Source organism: Carettochelys insculpta, chromosome 12 (genome assembly GCF_033958435.1).
Source record: "Carettochelys insculpta isolate YL-2023 chromosome 12, ASM3395843v1, whole genome shotgun sequence".
Taxonomy (NCBI): Eukaryota; Metazoa; Chordata; order Testudines; family Carettochelyidae; genus Carettochelys; species Carettochelys insculpta.
This window is the reverse complement of record NC_134148.1, coordinates 47,145,602-47,167,500: the sequence shown is the minus strand read 5'-3', so window position 1 is coordinate 47,167,500 and position 21,899 is coordinate 47,145,602. Positions and strand designations below refer to the sequence as shown.

General features: G+C 45.8%; 1 protein-coding gene across 3 annotated transcripts in view; it reads right to left on the bottom strand.

The window, feature by feature from the left end:
• Positions 1 to 6,075: 6,075 nt before the first annotated feature.
• The window catches only part of IQGAP1 (IQ motif containing GTPase activating protein 1), a 335,028-nt gene continuing 319,204 nt past the window's right edge, over positions 6,076 to 21,899 (bottom strand). For all 3 annotated transcript variants that reach the window (XM_075006488.1, XM_075006490.1, XM_075006489.1), the window contains 2 exons: positions 11,753 to 11,861; positions 6,076 to 8,700 (listed from right to left, as the gene is read on the bottom strand). In XM_075006488.1, the coding sequence (XP_074862589.1) occupies positions 8,587 to 8,700; positions 11,753 to 11,861 (223 nt within the window). In that variant the 3' untranslated portion in view covers positions 6,076 to 8,586. The remainder of the gene's footprint in view (positions 8,701 to 11,752; positions 11,862 to 21,899) is intronic.

Sequence of the window (21,899 nt, the reverse complement as noted above, 5' to 3'; positions counted from 1 at the left end):
TGCTGTTTTCCCCCTCTCCGATAGCCTGCCGTGGCAGGAGGGCTAATGGCCCTAGGCTCCTGGCCTCCGGTGCTCCGCTTGTTACTAGGACTGGACTGAACGCCGTCCCGCTTGTTGTTTGTTTCTTTTTTTTTTTTTTTTTTTTTTTGAAAATAACAACTGGCTAACTTAACAGTAGCCTAAGAACTTGAAAACTTTAAAGAAAAACAGTTAAAACCATTGAATACGCTAACTTGGCTGTAGCCTAGTCGGATTCCGTCTGCAGCCGATGGCGGTTAAGAGGAACAGGCGAGGACCGGATCGCGCATGTGGCCAGGAGCACGCAAGGGAGTGGTGCGCACCGGCGCATGCGTGGTAAGGCAGAAACTGCTTGGAAGATCCGATCTGCGGCGCCAGGCGAGCCCGACACCTAATGTGGAGCACCCATGGGGACACTCGAAGAAGAACAATAAGTTGTGGTGGGCTGGGAAGGCTAAGGGTCCCTGTCAATGGCGGCATGAAGAGTGAAAGGATAGGGTTAAGGGATGCAGGTTGCTATGGGGGCTGAAAAGCCCAACGGATGAGGGGAAGAGACTGGGAATTGTTGAAGAGAAAGATAGTCATTGACCAGACTTACCAGTGGAAGCATGGATAGGGGAAAAGGTAGAGCTTGGGCTGCAGGACAGGGTGAGCTGGGGGTAAGAAGTCCCAGAAATGGAGAAATGAACTGGGGTGGAGTTGGGGAGAGAAGAGAGCTGAGGAACCCATAGGTAGTATCTGGATGGGAGAAGGGTAGAGATAGGTACAGGCTGGAGATCCTTGTAGGGGAAAGAAAGTGGAAGGGATGGATGCTGTGAATGAAGAAATGGTCTGGGGGTGCAGGTTGCAGTGGGCTAGGTGTTGTGGGGAGAGAGAGAGAAAAGTAAAAGAGCGCTATGGATAAGGTTGGTAGGGGAGGGTGTTGATGTGGGTGCAGGCTGAGCAGGGGTGTTCAAATGGACGAAAGGAGAAGGCGGTATGGGGGTCTGAGTTGGGGGTTTGACCAAAGAAGAGAAAAAAAAGGGGGCTGCAGGGTCCCACTTCTGACTGGAGAAGAGTAGAGGGAAGGAGTGCAGGTGAGGGGGGTGGCTGGGGAAGGGAGAACACGGGTCCCACTGCTGGCTGCATGGGGGGCAGGAATGCAGGTTAAGGGTTTGGCTAAGGAAGGGAGGAAATTGGGGGCTGAGGGAATCCCACTGCCAGCTGGATAGGAAAGGGGGTAAATGCACAGATAGGGAGCTGGTTAGGAAAAGGAGAAATAAGGGCCTGAGGGGGGTCCCACAGCTGGCCAGATGGTTGAGGATAAGAGAAGATAGAGGCGGGTGGTTCGCTAGGAAAGGGGAGTGGGGGACAGGGAGTGCAGGGAGGGGGCTGACGGGGGAAAGGAGGAAATTGGGGAGTTGAGAGGTTCAACCGCTGGCTACACAAGCAGGTGGGAGCGAGGAGGTCCTGGCTGGGGAGGGGAAGGGAGTAACAAGGGGGACTGACGTGCCCCTGGCCACGCTGAGCCAAGCCATTGCCTTACACATGCCGCTCCCAACCCACCCGAGCCAGCAGCACTTTGCAAACTGCAATTCCCAGGAGGCATTGCTCGCCAGGGGCGGGACTAGTGCATAACTGGACCAATCCCCTGGCGCTTCGGGTTTGACTTCTTACCACTGTCACTTTCTCCTCTAACGACCTCCGTCGCTGGCCCACTCTGCCATCAGAAACTGTGAAGCTAAATATCGGAGGGGTAGCCGTGTTAGTCTGGATCTGTAACAGCAACGAAGGGTCCTGTGGCACTTTATAGACTAACAGAAAAGTTTTGAGCATGAGCTTTCGTGAGCACAGACTAAAAGCGCCCCACGTCCAATTAGAAAGCACCAAGCCTCGGACAAGCCGCTGGCTCAGCATTGGCTCATGGGAGATGTAGGCCGGGCACACTACAGCTCCTACATCCCACTGCGGCACATCTCTGCGCTTGCGCGTGTCCCGTCCACCCAGAGACGTGCGGGCGGGCTGGGGGAAGACATCAATGTAGTGGGAGCAAGGGTGGCAGACACCATCAGCTCTAGATCCCGCCTACATGACATCAGCAGCAGTACGTCACTTCCCACCATGTCCGCACACCACAGGACCAGTCTGTGCAGAGCGTTACTGACACCCGAGTCTGTGTCCTGCCACCAGAGCGCAGATAGCTGAGCTACACGTGGGAAGACAGGGGCTTGAGCCACCAGCACCATATCAGGCTAACTTTCGCTTCCGGGCCACCGGTCCCTCACCTTGCAAATGAGACAGCTGTGCTGGTGCCTACTTGACGGCAGACTCCATCTCCCATGATGCCCCATGGTCTGCAGTGTCTGATGAGATGGAGGCCATGAGCACGCCATCTCCCATAGTGCCCCACGGCCCACTGTGGCTCATGGGAGATGGAAGCAGTGAGCACAACAGCTACACCATAGGGGAGAAAAACAACCCCGGCTCTCTCACAGAATCCCCTCCAGTACTGTCACCTGACATAGAAACTGGGCCAGGGCGGTAGAAGCAGTTCCTGAGCAGCAATCGTACTGGCACCCGCGAGGAGATTGCAGCAGCCTTGTTATGTTCCCATTCGCTGCTCCCAAGGAGCCACACTCCGTGGGTTCCCTGAGTGCCACGGAGTGTCATGATTTGCCCTCTTTGCTGCTGTGGGGGTGGGGGAAACATTGCGTGTTACGTTATCTGGCCGCCGAGCGTCACTGATGCACGGAGTGAAACGCAATCCGCATCTCACCTCTGACAACTGGGTGGCCTTGCCGCTCCCTCTATTACTCTACCTGACTGCTGAATCTTTCCTGGGCCCTAACCCCAGCAGCCAACATACGCTGAACACCAAACAGGGGAGTGAGGAAAACAAGCAGCTCACCACCTGGAGTTGCCATTGTACATCCCTCTAGCTGCTGAGGAGGATACACTGCTTATACCCAGAAAAATGAGCGGTCCCTTAAAATGAGGGACTCACTCATAACCAATGTTGCTAGTTAGGAAGCAATGCTTACAACTCTAGCCCTAACTAATAGGGCATTACTCTCTGCAACCAGGTGGGCTATGAGCAGAGCCCTCTCCAAAATAGACACTTAGCTAATTGAAAACATCTGTTTCTCCACTCCCAGCTGGACAGTTCTTGCCTTGCACCAACAATGGTCACAGGCTGGCCGCTCTTTTGCTCTTATCTTCATGTCACAGGAGTAGACTGATGCTTTACTTAGTTTCCCTTGCTACTAAACACAATACAAAGTGGGGGTGTGGGCTAGCATCTCTGTTGCAATGTCGCATAACCTCTTCTATTCACATCTGGCATACGGTTCAATGATGCTACTCCCTTTCATTACCACTATAGGATTCTAAGTAGAAAGGTGATTGCTACCCCTACATCCAAAATAGTCACTCTGCACTGCACATTATCGCCCCTTTCTCCAGACTCAATTGCTCAGGGTCCTCTGCCCAATCAGGAAAGTCACAGCCTGTCAAGAAACCTACAGCCAGCACAGATGAGGAATTCAGACCACAGACCACTCACAGCCAGTTATGTGGAAGGCAGAAAGCTGACACATGCACCTCTCCTTAGAAGATGTCCAGGCTGCTTGGATCCACTTCTGCTAGCTTCTCCTTTGTGTGTGGCTCCAGCCTGAGTCCTCTACAAGTGCATCAGAAAAAACTCAGGATGAGCCATCATTACACTAACCTCTTCTGCTGTGAGAAATCTTCCCAGCTGCCCTCTCCCATTCATATCAGCCCTAGTTGTTGATCAGAGATTGACTCAATAATATCAGAGCTTCTCTCTCCTATCTCCTACCCCACACAATTTGTGTTCCTTCCTGCTTTCCCACGGCTCCCCAGGCCTTGCCTGTGAGGAACTTCATCTAGGATACTGGCCCACATTCTGTGGGAGACAGCACAAGCAGAGGTAACAACAATGAACGAAAAAGACTGTGTTGGCCAACACGCTACAAAAGACAGAAGGAGAGAGAAATACCAATGGGAGGAAGCTAATGGGCCACATCCTCCCTGACTGAATTGACCTGGTTTCTCCTCTCTTGATGTTCACACTCCACATTAACTGCTGATAATGGGCCACATCCTCCATGACTGCACTGACCTTGTCAACTCTGGCCCTTCTCTTGACTAGGACTCCCTCCTTTTCATAAGTCCATGTATTTAAACCATCCTCTGGAACCTCCCACTTCTCCATCTGATGAAGCAGGTCTTTGCCCACGAAAGTTTATGCTCTACAATACCTGTTAGGCTATAAGGTGCCACAGGACTTCTGGTTGGTTTTTTTGCATATATTAGTGCTCCTTCCCAGACTCAATTCCATAGGGCTCCCTCCCCAAACAGGAACCTGACAGCCTGTAAAGCAACTACAGTGAGTAATGATGAAGTCAAAAAGGTGGACCATTGACACACAACTAGTTATGAGAATGACAGCAAGCTAAAGATTGTTCATGTCTCCTAAGAAGAATGTCCAGGCTGCTCAGATCCACTTCTGCCAGCTTCTTGTCTGGCCAGGGAGCCTGGATGAGGCTCCTGCAAGCAGAGCAGGAAATGACCAGCATGAACCATCAGTAAACTAAGCTCTTCTGGGGTGTGAAATCTTGCCTTCATTACTGCCTCGTTCTCCCCTCTTTATCAGTCCCACTTGATGAACAGAGCTCTGCTGTAATAGCCCCTTCCTGGCATGATTTATGTCCACTCCTATCTCCCCAACTCTTGTGATCTCATGCCTCCAGAAATGCACACCTAGAATGCCTGCCAGCCTCTTGTAGGAGACAGCACAAACAGAGGCAAAGGCAGAAACAGCGAGAGTGTTGGCCAACATGCTAGAGAAGAGAGAGAAAATGAGAAACATATGGGAGGACCACAAGCAACTCACCACCTGCAGTCATCATCCTACCTCCGTCTATCTGATAAGGGTCCGCTTCCACCTGGACAGCTTGCCTGTTATCAACAGTTCCTGCAGTTTTGCTGCTCTCCACCCTCAACCCTCCTCTCATTAACACCTTTGGAACTACAACTAGAAAGCAGCTCTTGCAAGCGCACCCAAAACAATCACTCTACATACCAGTGTCATGCCCCTTCCTCAGCCTTAATTCCATAGGGCCTTCTACTGAACAAGGAAGCACATCACCTCTAAAGAAAACTAGAGTACCAATAAGAAATTCAAAGGACTGGTCTGTCATAGCCAGTTATATGGAAAGCAGAAAGTTAAGGGCTGCTCACCTTTGCTTGGAAGGATAGCGAGGCTGGTTGGACCCACTTTTATCAGCTTCTTTTCTGCTGGGGGGAAAAAAAAAAGCCCCAAGCATGAGTCATCATTACACAGCACTCTTTTGGTGACTTTACTCTTGCCCAGGTTTTGCAAAGGGGAACTGTGCTGAAGGATATTGAATGGGTGGCGGTGAGGGGGGCAGGCTGCAATGTCCTAACGAAAATGATGGTGCGCCCAGATTTGATGGAGAGGGTTGAAGGATAGGGTTGGGGCAGGGAAGCTTGTCTTGATGACGAAGGAGAAACGGAGACTGAGGAGGCCACAAAGGTGGAGGGATGGACTGTGGAAAGGGTGGGGATAGTGATGCAGGTTGGGGAGTGCTGACGAAGGAGAAAAGGGCACTGGGGACACCACAAATGAAGAGATGGACAGGGAGTACAGTTTGGGTTGGGTGTGGTGGCAGGGATGGAGAAGTAGGTTGTGTGAATTGCGCAGGTGCTGACAGGAACAGATTCTCCCTGATAGGAGTGAGGGAACCTCACCTGTCAGGGGCAGCAGCCAACTCAACTCCTGCTTCTGACAGGAGCTGGGAAACTGACCAGTGCAGCAGGTCAATTACCCTGCTCCTCTGAGTCACCAGCTCCCTGCCACTCAGAGTCACATTAACCTGAGACATGCGCAACTTGAGTGTGCGTAACTTGAGGACCTAGTATATGCTGTTGTAGTCCTGTGATTGAGTTTTGACTAAAGAGCGAAGTGTGGAATTTAACAAATTACCATACAAATTAAAGCAGGCCTCAAAATGGATTCAAACATACTCAGATGTGAACAAATGATCTTTTATTTAGATGAGAAATACAAAGACATTTCATGTGCAAACAATAAAGCCATCTAGTTATTTGAAAAGAATTTATGCCCAAGATAAATACAATGATTGTGAGGTAGGAGAGAAGGAAAAGGAAAAGCTAGGAGACCAATAAATAAAATAACAATTACAGAATTTTGGTGCTGAAGCTGGATCTTTCTTTTTAAAACTCCTACCACATTTATACCTTATTTAATTAAAATCGGCACACTTATTCCCACAAAACTGCTTCACTCTTCTACTACACCTAGCTGTCTTGTCAATTTGCACCAAAAACTGTTTTCATGTAAGTACTGACTGTTCTTCTAAGTAGGCTAAATGTCTTCTCTTCATAGGTATTATCATATTTTACTAGAATAGCCTCAATAACCTGTCTATTCCTTGGATCTAGACTGGGTTATAGTGAGGACATGGCTATGCAGACAGCTCTTTTTTCAACAGAGAAACATTAATCCTTTTTGTTTATCAGCTGTCAGGGTACTGTTTTATTCCCCTGATGAATAATTTCAGAAGATCCCATAATCACCTTTTTATTCCTAACTAGAAAAGGATAGTTAAATTTAAAATGCTTGAATCAAACAACAGTGGGGACTCATATTGAAGAGAGACAGGAGATGCATGTCAAGACTTTTATACTGTCCCTGTCCTGATGCTATTTTGGGGCAAGGGAGGGTATAATTCCTATTTTGAGGTTCTCCTTTCTCAAGAAAGAATTTCCCCTATTTGGAAATTCCTGACTAGTTTTACACCCAAAAGGAAAATTGTCATCTGTTCTTATTATTACCCTAATACTACATGGACCAACATTAAATCAGTTTGTTACTGTTTGTGTGGCAGAGATTGTCACAAGGTAGGGCCATATGCTAGTAGCCTCTTAAAAAGACTGTGCGAAACAACTGACTCAGAAGGCAGGCAGAGAGTTTTCAAACAAGAGTCTGTGATTAAATCATAAAACACAATTATTTGAAATAAGCCTACAAGGTGTGCGTGTGTGTGCCTAAGAACAGAGACTTTATTTAACCTGTACTCTGAAATCATAGAACAGTCAAATATATTTCAAAATTATTTTTCAAAAACAGAGACATCTGTGTCTCGAGCAGAGAATATGGGCAACAAGTTTGTTACAGGCTAAAAGCAATTTAGTGAAGACCAGAGTTCATAATAGCCTTTTTGCATTTCTATTAGGTATAGAAGTATGACAGGCACCACTATAATAGTAAATGAATATCTTAGTAGTAAAGGAAATAGAGAGCCATTTGTTCAGGTACACTTGATACAATGTAAATAATTTAACAGCTCAGACTATATAAAAGCAATGTAAATTCCATTTTGCAAGTCTGCGGGTAGATCCTAGTGTGTAATAGCATCAGGTGCAGATATATGGAGCACTAAGATCACAAACACTTTTTCCGTAATGTTCTAAGGCTTCTCAAGTAAAACTCTAAAATTTTGCTCAACTGATTCAAAAATCACTTCTCCTCCATCACCTCCCCCTCCCCCAAAAGGTTTTCGTATTTAGGCATTAGCACACATTTTCCTCATTTCATCTACTACCAGGACTATCTTATTAGCTAGGTGCCTTTATAAGAAACATATATTGAAAAAAATTTGGCTTACTAAAGGTGTTCTACATGGCTACAATAATGTATATGTAGTAATAAATCATCAACACTCATGCTATTGAAAGTCATCTAAGACTTTGGTGCAGTAGTCCCCCTCAACTAACAGTCCCCACCACCATTAAAAGCTGGCACTGAAACAACCTGAGACAGTTCTGTGACAAAATTTTGTCTTCTGCCCACAGTTAGAAGATAAAACTACACAAGTAAATTGAATCACATGCTAAAATATAACTCTGAGTTCAGTTGTGGTGGTAGTGTGTCCTTGGTAATGGACACTACAATGGACAGGATCAGCAGGTTAATTTTTTTGCAGTTTATCCATGCTATAACACAGAGCAATTATTTTTCTAAGTTTATGTCCTCTTGTGTTAACTTAGAATTTCCCAGGGGGAGTCTAAATAAGAACTGCAATCCTTTCCTGCTTCTAGATACAGAGGCAGACCTGGTTGTTTCGCAGTTCCAACTTTCTTCTACTAGTAACAAGCCCCACCATCAAAACATTTAGGCAAAGAACATACCCATAAACCCAAACTATATTCTAGCAATTGTATAATCCCCAGTGGCACTGTACTACTACAAGAAAACATTCTCAACTAAATGCTTCTCAAGGAATCTGAAAAGTCAGAGAAAGGAAAAGCACAGCAGTAAGACAGAGTCCCTGTGGACTCACAGCTATTAAATCATTGACAGTCTAGTCCTTCTTCATGAAGTGATATACATGTTATTTGGGCAGAGGGAGGTACATCATATATAAGTGTCCTTGCTTCTGACAGGTTAAAGAGGACAATAAGAAACAGAAATGCAGTTTTTCCATTCATCTCTCTTTTCATAGCTCCTCTGGGAGATGCCAATTATTTCCCATAGAACTTTTTGTTCAGAAGGAAGATCAGGAGATTGACGTTGACTTTTGCTCTGTCAAACAACTTCATGACAGCAACACCTTCATATTGCAGCTGCAAAAGATCCTGCCAAAGGCAACACATTGATTAGTGAGAAATCCACAGATGCTGAGCAGAAAAGGGATACTTTACAAGATACAAATGCAAAGAAGGTTTCTGAAGAATTAATAGCTAGGGTGAATCCACAAAATGTAAGTGTGAGAGACTAATGCCTAGAAGACTTATTAATTCAAACTGGAAAATATGAAAAATAGTCTATTAATAGTTTTGATTACTTAAATTTATGGTTTTTCTATTAAAAGGAATATTTAAATGAAAACTTTCTTTAGCTCTTATCTTTCTTTCAAATATTGAAAAGGACCACAACGATCTAAATTTAAATAGTCATTTCCAGGCTCTTCATTCATGTGATTACCACACAATTGCCATAACCCTTAAATAGAGTCCTTCCTCTCCTCATTTAATCATATTTCATAGCCATAAAATATAGGAACATATGGAGAAGGAAATATGGAAGGAATGCCAGTGCATACCGGCTAGACTCATGGCCAAAAAAGGAGCATGCACAGGCAGGATGACTATTACTAAAATTTTCCAATCAGCAGAGCAGGGACACAGACACACCTACAGAGGAGCACAAATAGGGACACAACTTAAAGAAGAGTATACTATTTTCAGTACTTTGAAAAAAAATCTATTAAATGAATGCTGAGCCTTCTTGATCTTTTAGGCATAGGAATGATGATCAAACTGTGATTTCTTGAACATTTATTGGGAAGACAGCAGGGCGGCCTTCGGTGGGGAAGGAACGAGTTAAGAGCCACTTAGAAAAACTCTATGTACGCAAATCCACGGGTTTGAATTTAGTGCACCCAAAGGTACTAAGGGAATTGGCAGACATCATTGCTGAGCCTTTGACCATTACCTTTGAAGACTCTTGGAGATTCGGAGAGATCCTGGATGACTGGAAAAAGGCAAATGTAGTGCCCCCCTTTTAAAAAAAAGGAAAGAAGGACAATCCAGGGAACTACAGACCCATCAGCCTTACTTCAGTCCCTGGGAAAATAATGGAAGGGATCGTCAAGGAATCCATTTTGGAGCACTTGGAAGAGGGGAAAATAATCAAAAGTAGTCAACATGGATTCACCAAAGGCAAGTCATGCCTGACCAATCTAATTAGTTTCCATGATGAGGTAACAAACTTTGTGGACATGGGGAAGTCAGTGGATGTGATATACCTTGACTTCAGCAAAGCTTCTGATACAGTCTCCCACAGCATTCTTGCCCATAAGTTAAGGAAATACGGATTGGATCCTTGGACTGTAAGATGGATAGAAAGCTGGCTTGACGGTTGGGCCCAATGGGCAGTGGTCAATAGCTCGATATCTGGATGGCAGTCAGTTTCAAGCAGAGTGCCGCAAGGCTCGTTCTGGGGCTGGTGTTGTTCAACATCTTTGTTAATGACCTGTATGAGGGACTGGATTGCACCCTCAGCAAGTTTGCGGATGACACAAAACTAGGGGGAGAGGTGGATACGTTGGAGAATAGAGAGAATCCAGAGTGACCTGGATAAATTGGAGGACTGGGGCAAAAGAAATTTGATGCAGTTCAACAAGGAGAAGTGTAGAGTCCTCCACCTGGGCCGGAAGAATCCCAAGCATTGTTATAGGCTGGGGACCTACTGGCTCAGCAGCAGTACGATGGAAAGAGACCTAGGGGTTATGGTGGATGAAAGGCTGGATATGAGTACACAGTGTGCCCTTGTAGCCAAGAAGGCCAATGACATACTGGGGTGCATTAGGAGGAGCATTTTGAGCAAATGTAGAGAAGTTGTTGTTCCCTTCTATTTGGCACTGTTGAGGCCACATCTGGAATAGTGTGTCCAGTTGTGGGCCCCTGAGTACAGAAAGGATGTGAATGTGCTGGAGCAGGTTCAGCAGAGGGCAACGAAAATGATTAAGGGGCTGGAACACGTGACCTATGAGGAGAAGCTGAGGCATTTGGGCTTATTTAGTTTGCAGAAGAGAAGACTGAGGGGTGATTTAATAGCAGCCATCAATGTCTTGAACGGGTGCCCTAAAACGGATGGCGAGAAACTGTGCTCAGTGGTGACAGACAGCAGAATAAGGGGTAATGGTCTGAAGTTACAGAAGGAGAGGAGTAGGTTGGATATTAGGAAAAACTGCTTCACCAGGAGGGTGGTGAAGCACTGGAATGCATTGCCTAGGGAGGTGGTAGAATCTCCATCCCTAGAGGTTTTTAAGTCCCGACTTGACATAGTCACGGTTGGGATGATTTAGTTGGGGTTGATCCTGCTTGGGGCAGGGGGCTGGACTCGTTGACTTCTTGAGGTCCCTTACAGCTCTGTGATTCTATGATAAGACAAAATGAGAAGTGATTCTACTGAAGCTGTGTTTTAGAAGAGGCTCACTTGCAAACAAAGGCTATTGTTTTCCTGGAAAAGCCAAGTTTCCTCACCTCAAACTTGCAAGCAAAGGACCTTGCATCGTTCTAACTTTTACAATAATTAAATGAGCATCAACATATTGTTTTTGTAAATTACTGAGAGTCAAGTGCATACTTTCAACACTTGCAAAAGTTGCTGCAGAATGAGTTTTGCAAAAGACTTTTGAAGTCAGACTGCTGCTTAAACTGCCAGATCCGCTCAACCTCTCCAGCGAACACAAGTATGATTCCCCCCATTTAATTTATTCTTATCCACCTATTCTTGTGGCTTTTTTGCACCAGCTGAGATAATTTGATGCTACCATTACTAGACTAGATAGAGGTTCATTTCACAGGCTGAATAGGGCTTTACCACAGCTAACATTTATGCTATATCTAAATATTTCCACTTCTCTGATGAGAAAGTTTTAATAACAATTATTTTTTTCACTGACATCAGCATTAATGCTCTCCTGTAATGAATAAGGGCACTACACTGGGTTTCTTTCAGGAGTGTTTCTTCAAAATCATAATGAATACAAATATTTATCTATGGAATTTTAAATCCAGAGAAAGTGACTATTAGAATCTACAGGAAAGATTTTGGTTGCCACATGAAGCCCACATAGATTATATATCACAGGTTTTCAGCATCAAATAGGAGGATCCTTACCTGATAATGTAACATGAATGTTTCCATCTGTACACCCATGAATTTTGCTTTGACCTCAAAATCTCCAACTTCTTCAGTTGGGTTGATTTCAAATATCACATTTTTAAACCTACGAAGGTTGGCAAATAAAAATGCTTTTATTACTTAACATGCAATTTTCTCATGAAGAACAGTAGTGGAGGACAATATTAACACAGGATCCTTGCAATATATGTATCCTGAAAAAGGATTGCAAACTAAGCAGAGAGGGAGAGAGACCGAAAGGACCATCATGATCATCTGGTTTGACTTCCTGGCTAATACAGGCTAAATAATATCCTTCTAATAATTACGCTTTGCATTAGAGTAGCTTGTTTAGCAGAACATCCAATCTGGATTTAAAAATTGCCAATGATGGATAGTTCAGCACAATCCTTGGTAAACTATTCCAATGGTCAACTACCCTCACCATGAAAAAATTACACTTTATTCCTAGTGTGAATTTGTCTAGCTTCAGCTTACACCCTTGGATCTCATCATATCTTAGTCTTCTAGGGCAAAGAGCCTATTATCAATTATTTGTTCCAGATGTAGGTACTTACTCTCTGAGCTCAAATCACCCCTGAGCCTTCCTTTTGTTAAGCTAAACAGCTTGATCTTCTAGAATTTATCATTTATGTAAAATATTTTCCAATCCTTTAAGTATTTTCAAAGCTCTTCTTTACATCCTCACAAATTAATCAATCTCCTTGAACAGTGGACTCCAGAACTGAACACAGTATTCCACTACTGGTTGCACCAGTGCCAAATACAGGCAATATAACCTCTTTACTCCTACTTGAAATTTCATTTATGTTTTCCCAATATATGTGTAATATGCTAATTTTATCAGTGATGATTTTATATTTTCTTCCAGGTCACTGACATAATTAAGGGTCACAAAACCATCACAAACAGTGCAATAATAACAATCATCTTAAAGACGACTCCCCATTTACAGTAACATTTTGAGACCTACTAAGGGTTTAGGGGTGAGCTTTATGAAGAAACAAAGAATTTATTTAGGTGGCTAAGGAGGTGTTTTGTTTGTCTGAGAGACCACGACGTTTTGGAGGACATGGGCCCTGTTTGATCCTAATCCAACTCTGACGAGGAAGATGTTGCAATCTGATTGTGGTAGATGAAGAGCTATGGACCAGTCAGCCTTACCTCAGTCCCTGGAAAAATCATGGAGGGGATCCTCAAGGAATCCATTTTGGAGCACTTGGAAGAGGGGAAAGTGATCAAGAGTAGCTAACATGGGTTCACCAAGGGAAAGTCATGCTTAACCAATCTGATTAGCTTCTATGATGAGGTAACTGGCTCTAGACATGGGGAAGTCAATGGACGTGATATACCTTGACTTTAGCAAAGCTTTTGATACAGTCTTCCACAACATTCTTGCCCACAAATTAAGGAAGTGTGGATTGGACACATGGACTGTAAGATGGACAGAAGGCTGGCTTGACGGACAGCCCTACGAGGTAGTGGTCGATGGCTCATTGTCTGGTTGGTGGTCAGTTTCAAGTGGAATGCCCCAAGTCTTGGTTCTGGGGCCAGTACTGTTCAACATCTTTATTAGTGACCTGGATGCGGGGATGGATTGCACCATCAGCTGATTTCCAGATGACTCTAAGCTAGGGGGCAAGGTAGATACACTGGACGGAAGGAATAGGGTTCAGAGTGACCTAGACAAATTGGAGGAATGGGCCAAAAGATATTTGATGAGGTTCAACAAGAAGTGCAGAGTCCTGCACTTGGGATGGAAGAATCCCAAGCACGGTTACAGGCTGGGGACCAACTGGATAAGTAACAGTGCAGCAGTAAAGGACCTGGGGATTACAACTGATTAGAGGCTGGATATAAGTCAACAGTGTGCCCTTGCAGCCAAGGAGGCCAATAGCATCTTGGGGGGCATTAGGAGAAGCATTGCCAGCAGAACTAGAGAAGTTATTACTCCCCTCTCCTCGGTACTGGTGAGGCCACATCTGGAGTACTGAATCCAGTTCTGGGTCCCCCAGTATAGAACGGATGTGTACGCATTAGAGAGGGTTCAGCGGAGGGCAATGAAAATGATTAAGGGGCTGGACCACATAACCTATGAGGAGAGGCTGAGAGATTTGGGCTTATTTAGTTTCCAGACAAGAAAACTGAGGGGCAATTTGATAGCAGTCTTCAACTTCCTAATAGGGAGCTCTAAAGAGGATGAAGAGAGACTGTTCTCAATGGGGACGGATGGCAGAACAAGGAGCAATTGTCTGACATTACAGAAGTAGAGGTGTAGATTGGATGGTAGAAAACACTATTTCACCAAGAGAGTGGTGAAGCACTGGAATGGGTTACCGAGAGAGGTGATGGAATCTCCATCCCTTGAGGATTTTAAGTCCTGACTTGATATAGTCACAGCTGGCTTGATTTAGTTGGGGTTGATCCTGCTTTTTCAAGTTTCAAGATCCTGCAAGTTTCAAGCTTGCCTGTTGGAATGTACGGACTGGTTTGACCGAAGATCTTCAGGACATCAGCGACACCCGAAAGACTGCTGTTATCAATGAGGAACTGAAGAGGCTGCAAGCTGGCATCGCCACTTTGCAGGAGACGTGACGTGCAGCTTCGGGATCCCTAAAGGAAAAGGACTACACCTTTTTTCTGGCAGGGCAAAACCCAAGAGGAACCCAGGGAGCACTGTGTTGGCTTTGCCATCAGAAACACCCTTCTGCAAAAGGTGGAACTAGTCACGGGCGGATCAGAAAGACTCCTTCAGGTCAAACTTCAAACCTGTGCCGGTCCCATCCACCTGATCAGCGCTTACACTCCAACCCTGAACGCCACACCAGAAGCAAAGGACAAGTTCCATGATGAGCTCAGTGCTGCCATAGTGCAAATACCTGCTCGTGACCAACTGTACCTTTTGGGTGACTTCAATGCAAGCGTTGGAGCCGATCATGACTCATGGCCCTCTTGCCTAGGTCACTTCGGTGTGGGAAAAATGAATGATAACGGACAGTGTCTCCTTGAACTTTGCACATACCACAACCTATGCATCACAAACCCATTTTTCCAAACCAAGCCACAGCACAGAGTGTCATGGAGACACCCACGCTCGAAACACTGGCACCAATTAGACTTGGTCATCACCAGATGCGACAACATCAAAAACGTCCTCCTGACACGCAGCTATCATAGTGCTGACTGCGATACAGATCATTTGCTAGTGTGCTCCAAGCTCAAGCTGAGACCCAAGAAGCTGCACCATTCTAAACAAAGTGGAAGGCCCCGCACTGATGCCAGAAAGACCACAAACTCAGAAAAAGCTGAAATGTTCAGAGAGACCCTTGAGGAGAATCTGCGCAGCAGCCCTGGGAGTGCTGATGCAGCATCTGAGGGACACAATCTACAATACGGCCTTGTCAGTGTTTGGAAGAAGACCTGAAAACACAAATGACTGGTTCGAAGCTAACTCCCATGAGATGATTTCAGTCATCGAAAAGAAGCGCGCTGCACTTCTGGTGTATAAATGCTCACCAAGTCAGAGTACCCAGCAAGCACTCAGAGAAGCCAGAAAAAGAGCACAGCAGACAGCCAGGCACTGTGCCAACAACTACCGGCTTAAGCTATGCAGCAGTATCCAGACCTGTGCTGACTCTGGTAATCTCAGAGGAATGTACGAGGGCATAAAGAAGGCAATGGGACCCATTCAGAACCAGACGGCACCTCTGAAATCCAAATTTGGTGAAGTCATGACTGACAAAGCCAAACAGATGGAGCGATGGGTCGAGCACTACTCTGAACTGTACTCATGCGAGAATGCTGTAGTTGATACAGCCCTCAACGCCGTCGAGCTCCTATCAGTCATGGATGAGCTGGACCAGCAACCAACTGTGGTCAAACTGAAGAAAGCTATTGACAGCACTGAGGTAGGAAAGGCCCCAGGCCAAGATGGTATACCACCAGAGGTAGTCAAGTGTGCCTTGGACACACTCCTGGAACCCCTACATGAGCTGCTGTGCCTGTGCTGGAGAGAGGGTGAGGTTCCACAGGATATGTAGGACGCCAACATTGTAACCTTGTATAAGAACAAAGGAGACAGAAGTGACTGCAACAATTATTGTGGAATCTCCCTCCTAAGTAGCACTGGTAAATTGTTCGCTCATGTCATCCTCCGCAGACTCCAGAAGCTCGCGGAGAGGGTACTTCCTGAATCCCAGTGCGGATTCCGCGCCAAGAGATCTACCACTGACATGATCTTCTCTCTGAGGCAGCTGCAGGAGAAATGCAGGGAGCAGAGGAAGCCACTCTGTGTTGCTTTCATCGACCTGACCAAGGCTTTCGACTCGGTCAGTCGGGATGGACTGTTTAAATTGCTCCACTTGATAGGCTGTCCACCACGGCTACTCAAGATGATCCAGTCTTTCCATGAAGACACGAGAGGAACCATCCAATATAATGGCACATCATCAGATGCCTTCAGCATCAGGAGTGGCGTCAAACAAGGATGCGTCCTTGCTCCGACATCATTCGGGATCTTTGCACTCCTCCTGAAGCATGCCTTTGGCTGCTCAACAGAGGGCATCTTTTTGCACACAAGATCTGACGGGAAACTGTTTAATCTTGCAAGGCTGAAGGCTAAGTCTAAGGTGCGGGAAGTGCTCATTAGAGACATGCTGTTCGCAGACGCCGCCGCTGTAGTGACACACACAGAAGGCCAGCTTCAAAAACTGCTGGATCAGTTCTCCAAAGCATGCAAGGACTTTGGGCTTACCATCAGCCTAGAGAAGACAAACGTACTTGGTCAGGACGTTACTGAACCTCCATCAATCAGCATTGACAATTACATGCTAGAGGTCGTCCACGAATTTACTTACCTCGGGTCCACCATCACCGACACCCTGTCACTGGAGTCTGAGCTAAACAGGAGGATTGGAAAAGCAGCCACAACTCTGTTCAGACTTAGTATGGAACAACAAGCTGTACACTCACACCAAAATGCAAGTCTACAGAGCCTGCATCCTCAATACCTCCTCTACAGCAGCGAGTCTTGGACCTTGTACACCCGCCAGGAAAAGAGGCTGAATGTCTTCCACTGGCGCTGCCTCAGGCACATTCTTGGGATATCATGGAAGGACAGAGTGCCCAACAACGCTGGCCTCGAGCAAGCTGGAATTCCAACCATGCATACTCTACTCAGGCAGCGGCGGCTTCGCTGGCTTGGCCACGTCCACAGGATGAATGATGGAAGGATCCCAAAAGACATCCTGTATGGCGAGCTAGCCTCTGGCAAAAGACCTCTCGGACGCCCCCAGTTGCGCTAAAAAGATGTCTGTAAGACGGACCTCAAGGAGGTAGACATCGACCCAGATAGTTGAGAAGAGCAGGCAGACGACCACAGCAGCTGGAAGCAGGAACTACACAAAGGCCTTCAGCAGGGTGAGATGAAGAACAGACAGCTGGCAGAGGAGAAGTGAGCCCACAGAAAGGACAGCAAGGACCTGCCAGACACCCACTACATATGCAGCAGATGTAGCAAGGACTGTCACTCTCATGTGGGCCTCCACAGTCACAGTCAATGCTGCAAATGACAATCTTAAATGGAGTTACGAAGGGCGCGCTCCATAGTCTATGCAGACTGAAGGATGCCTTGGATTGGATTGGATTGGATCCTGCTTTAGACAGTGGGCTGGACTAGATGACCTCCTGACATCCCTAGAATTCTGTGATTCTAAGACAGATGGCTCTGGGGTTGGAGAGAAGTGGAGGACCATGAGGGAGAATTTCCAAAAAAAGAGATCCTGTCAGACAACCTTGGTTGCTTTTTTAACAGAATTGAGAAAATGGAAAAATCAAATTATGTTATCTAATCTGCTCTTTCCCCAAGACCAGTCTATGAAGGATTGGTTCCATTCAGCATATTTTCTGGTGTACTGTCCAATTTCATCTTCATTTAGCAATAAAAAAAAAAAGAACTTTATGTGGGAGCTAAGGTTGAAAATGTGTCTTAAAATCATGTATTAAAACACTGCAGTTTTAAAAGAAGTCAAAATATATGAACATTAGGACATTTGGAACAGAAGTTAAAAAAAATGTACTCTGCCTTTGTATCCACACATACTATGCATTTAATGAGACTTTGGATAGATCACACATAGCACAGTAACCTTACAAACTTTTCAAATGTAATTAAAAAAAACCTGTTACTTCCTTGTAAATGTTGTTCTTCAAGACATGTTGATCACGTCCATTCCAATCAGATGCACGCATGCCATGTGCATGATCACTGGAAAGTTTTTCCCTAAGCAGCACCTATCCAATTGGCTGTGGAGCTCTGTGGAATGGCACTTCGATGGTGCTCAGTATATGACCTTGCTGACTCATCCCCTCTTCAGTTCCTTCTTGTCAGCTACTCCGAGACTGGGGAAGGAGGGGTATAAGAATGGATACGAACAACATATCTTGAAGAACAACAGTTATGAGAAGGTGAGCAACGGGCTTTTCTTCAAGTGCTTATTCACGTCAATTCAAGTCAGGTGACTCTCAAGTGGTCCTCCAGAGATGGGGCTGGAGTAAGGAGTCACTGTTTGGAGCACTGCTTTACCAAAAGTAGATTGGTTTCTAGCATGCTGGGTGATGGCATAGTGAGATGTGAACATCTGCACTGATGACCAGGCGGCAGCTCTGCAGATTTCCTGAACTGGAACTTGAACCAGGAATTCTGCAGAAGAGGCTTGGGCTCTCATCAAATTTGCTGTGATAGGGGAGCTGGGATATTGAGGTGAAGTGGGTAGTTTAAGACCAGAGGTACTGTTGCCTGAACGGGAGGTGTCTGAGGCTCTGTGCACCAGCAAGAAAATCTCTCCATTATGGTAGATACATGGTGCTGGTGGGGTAGTTTCCTAGTACTGAGGAGCATATTCCTAACTAGGATCGACCATAGCAGTTCAGTAAGGTTTAGCCATGCAGCTTCCAGGCCATGAGATGGAGGGACTGGAGGCCTGGGTGATGGAGGTGACCATGGTTCTGTGGGATTAGGTTGGGTACAGAGGTAGTGGGACTGGTGTGCCAACTGTTAGTTCCAGGTGCACGGTGTACCATTGCTGACAGGGCCATGCTGGAGTGATGAGCTGCCTTGCCCCTGCAGATTTTGAGATCTACCATGTGTACAAGCAGCAGCATATTGGGCATTTCCTGTTGGCCCCGGGGGTGAAGAGGTTGACCTGGGAAAACCCCCACCATTGGATGATGGAGAGCATGTCTAAACAGACTGTGACTAAGACAGTATCTGCTAAGGTGATCCGATAAGACGTTCCACAACTTTGGGAGATAAGACACCTCCAGATGAGCTGAGTCGGCTACACAGAATTCCAACATGTGTAAGGTTTCTTGACCAAGTCCCTCCCGGCTTGTTAATGTAAAGTATGGCTGTAGTATTGTCTATCACCACTGTCTCATACTAGCTAAGCAGCGCTAGTCTGAATGACTAGCATGCCGCCAGTCTGACCTGAGCTCTCAGAAACTGATGTGAAGGTAGAGCTCCTCTGGTGATAACAGCCTTTGCAAATTGGCAGTACCCCATGAGTGCCCCCAATCCAGTGTCGACGCATCTGTTACAATCATAGAATCCTGGGGCTGGAAGGGACCTCGGGAGGTCATCTAGTCCAGCTCCCTGCTTCAAGCAGGATCAACCCCCACTAAGTCATCCCAGCCAGGACCTTGTCAAGCCGGGACTTAAAAAACCTCGAGTGATGGAGAATCCACCACTTCTCTAGGTGATGCATTCCAATGCTTCACCACCCTCCTGGTGAAATAGTTTTTCCTAATATCTAACCTACACCTCTCCCTCTTTAACTTCAGACCATTACTCCTTGTTCTGCCATCTCACGCCACTGAGAACAGTTTCTCACTGTCCCCTTTAGAGCTCCCCTTCAGGAAGCTGAAGTCTGCTATTAAATCACCCCTAAGTCTTCTCTTCTGTAAACTAAACAGGCCCATATCTCTCAGCCTATCCTCACAGGTCTTGTGCTCCAGTCCCTTAATCATTTTTGTTGCCCTTTGTTGAACCTGCTCCAGCAAATCCACATCCTCTTTATACTGGGGAGCCCAAAACTGGACACAGTATTCCAGATGTGGACTCACCAGTGCCAAATAGAAGGGAACAACAACTTCTGTAGATCTGCTCAAAATGCTCCTCCTAATGCACCCCAGTATGTCATTGGCCTTCTTGGCTACAAGGGCACACTGTTTACTCATATCCAGCCTTTCATCCACCATAACCCCTAGGTCTCTTTCCGTCGTATTGCTGCTGAGCCAGTAGGTCCCCAGCCTATAACAATGTTTGGGATTCTTCCATCCCAGGTGCAGGACTCTACACTTCTCCTTGTTGAACTGCATCAGGTTTCTTTTGCCCCAGTCTTCCAATTTATCCAGGTCACTCTGGATTCTCTCTCTATTCTCCAACGTATCCACCTCTCCCCCCAGTTTTGTGTAATCCGCAAACTTGTTGAGGGTGCAATCCAGTCCCTCATACAGGTCGTTAATAAAGATGTTGAACAACACCAGCCCCAGAACCGAGCCTTGTGGCACTCCGCTTGAAACCAATCACTATCCAGATATTGAGCCATTAACCACTACCCGTTGGGCCCGACCGTCAAACCAGCTTTCTATCCATTTTATAATCCAAGGATCCAATCCATATTTCCTTAATTTATGGGCAAGAATGTTGTGGGAGACTGTGTCAAAAGCTTTGCTGAAGTCAAGGTATATCACATCCACTGACTTCTCCATGTCCACAGAGCCTGTTAACACATCATAGAAGCTAATGGTCAAGAAGACAATGGTCAAGGGGGATTGCAGAATGCTGAAGGGGACTCCCTGGCACACTGTATGGTGCTCTAACCAACAACGTATAGAATGCTAGCCCTGCAAGGGACCTTGAGAGGTCATTGAGTCCAGCCCCCACCCCTCATGGCAGGACCAAGTACTGTCTAGACCATCCCTGATAGTCATTTATTTAATCTGTTCTTAAATATCTCCAGAGATGGAGATTCCACAACCTCCCTAGAGACTGTAGAACTTCCTTTCGCATTGGGAGCAATATACTGAAGGGTATACACTCACATTTGGAGAAATTTGAGTCACAGTTTGGCACGCCTGACCACATAAGTACAAGAGGCCATATGTCTGAGTAGCACCATCCAGTCCCTTGCCATCATGTCTGGGAAGACCATGAAGCCTTGAATGATGTCCACTATGGCCTGAAAATGTGCCTCTGGGAGGAATGCTTTTGTTGGAACCAAATCCAACACTGCCTCTATGAACTCTATTCGCCAAGTTGGAGACAGGGTGGACTTGCTCATATTGAGGAGAAATAGTCTCTGAAATGTGGATTTGACTAGTTGGTCATGGGATTCCACCAGTTTTCTGGAGTGGTCTCTTATTAGCCAGTCATCCAGGTAAAGGAATATGTGCCTCCTGCAAAGTAAGTCTCCTACCAAGGATACGCACTACTTAAATACCCGAGGGGCAGTGGAGAGGCGGAAAAGGAGAACTGTAAACTGGTAACATTCCCTGTTGATGGCAACATTTATGAAGTGTCTTTGTTGAGGAATGATGGATATATGGAAATACACATCTTTCATATCAAGAGTAGTGTACCAGTCCTCCAGATCAAAGGAAAGGCTAATGAATTTCAGTGAGTCAATGAAAAACAAACTTTTGCATGAATTTATTGAATCTGAGCAGGACACAGATGGGCCTAAAGCCACCCTTGACTTTCGAGATTAGGAAGCAATGGGAGTAGAATCTTTTCCCCCTTTGTTCCTGAGGAACTACCTCCACTGTCCCATTGGTGAGGAGCAATGACACCTCAACAAGGAGGTGCTGGAGAAAAGTGTCCCTGAAGATGGACTGGGAAGAGGGGTGGGGCCAAGGGAAGGAGCAGAACTGGAGGACATGTCTATGTAGGAAAGTTACTTTGGAATTATGGACGCTACTCTGAAATAACTTTGTGAGTGTCTACACAGCAAAATTCCTGTTTTGAAATAGAGGACAGCTTATTTCTATTTCTGTAAATCTCATTCAAGGAGGAATAGTGACTATTCTGAAATAGATATTTTGGAATAGTGGCTATATAGATAGG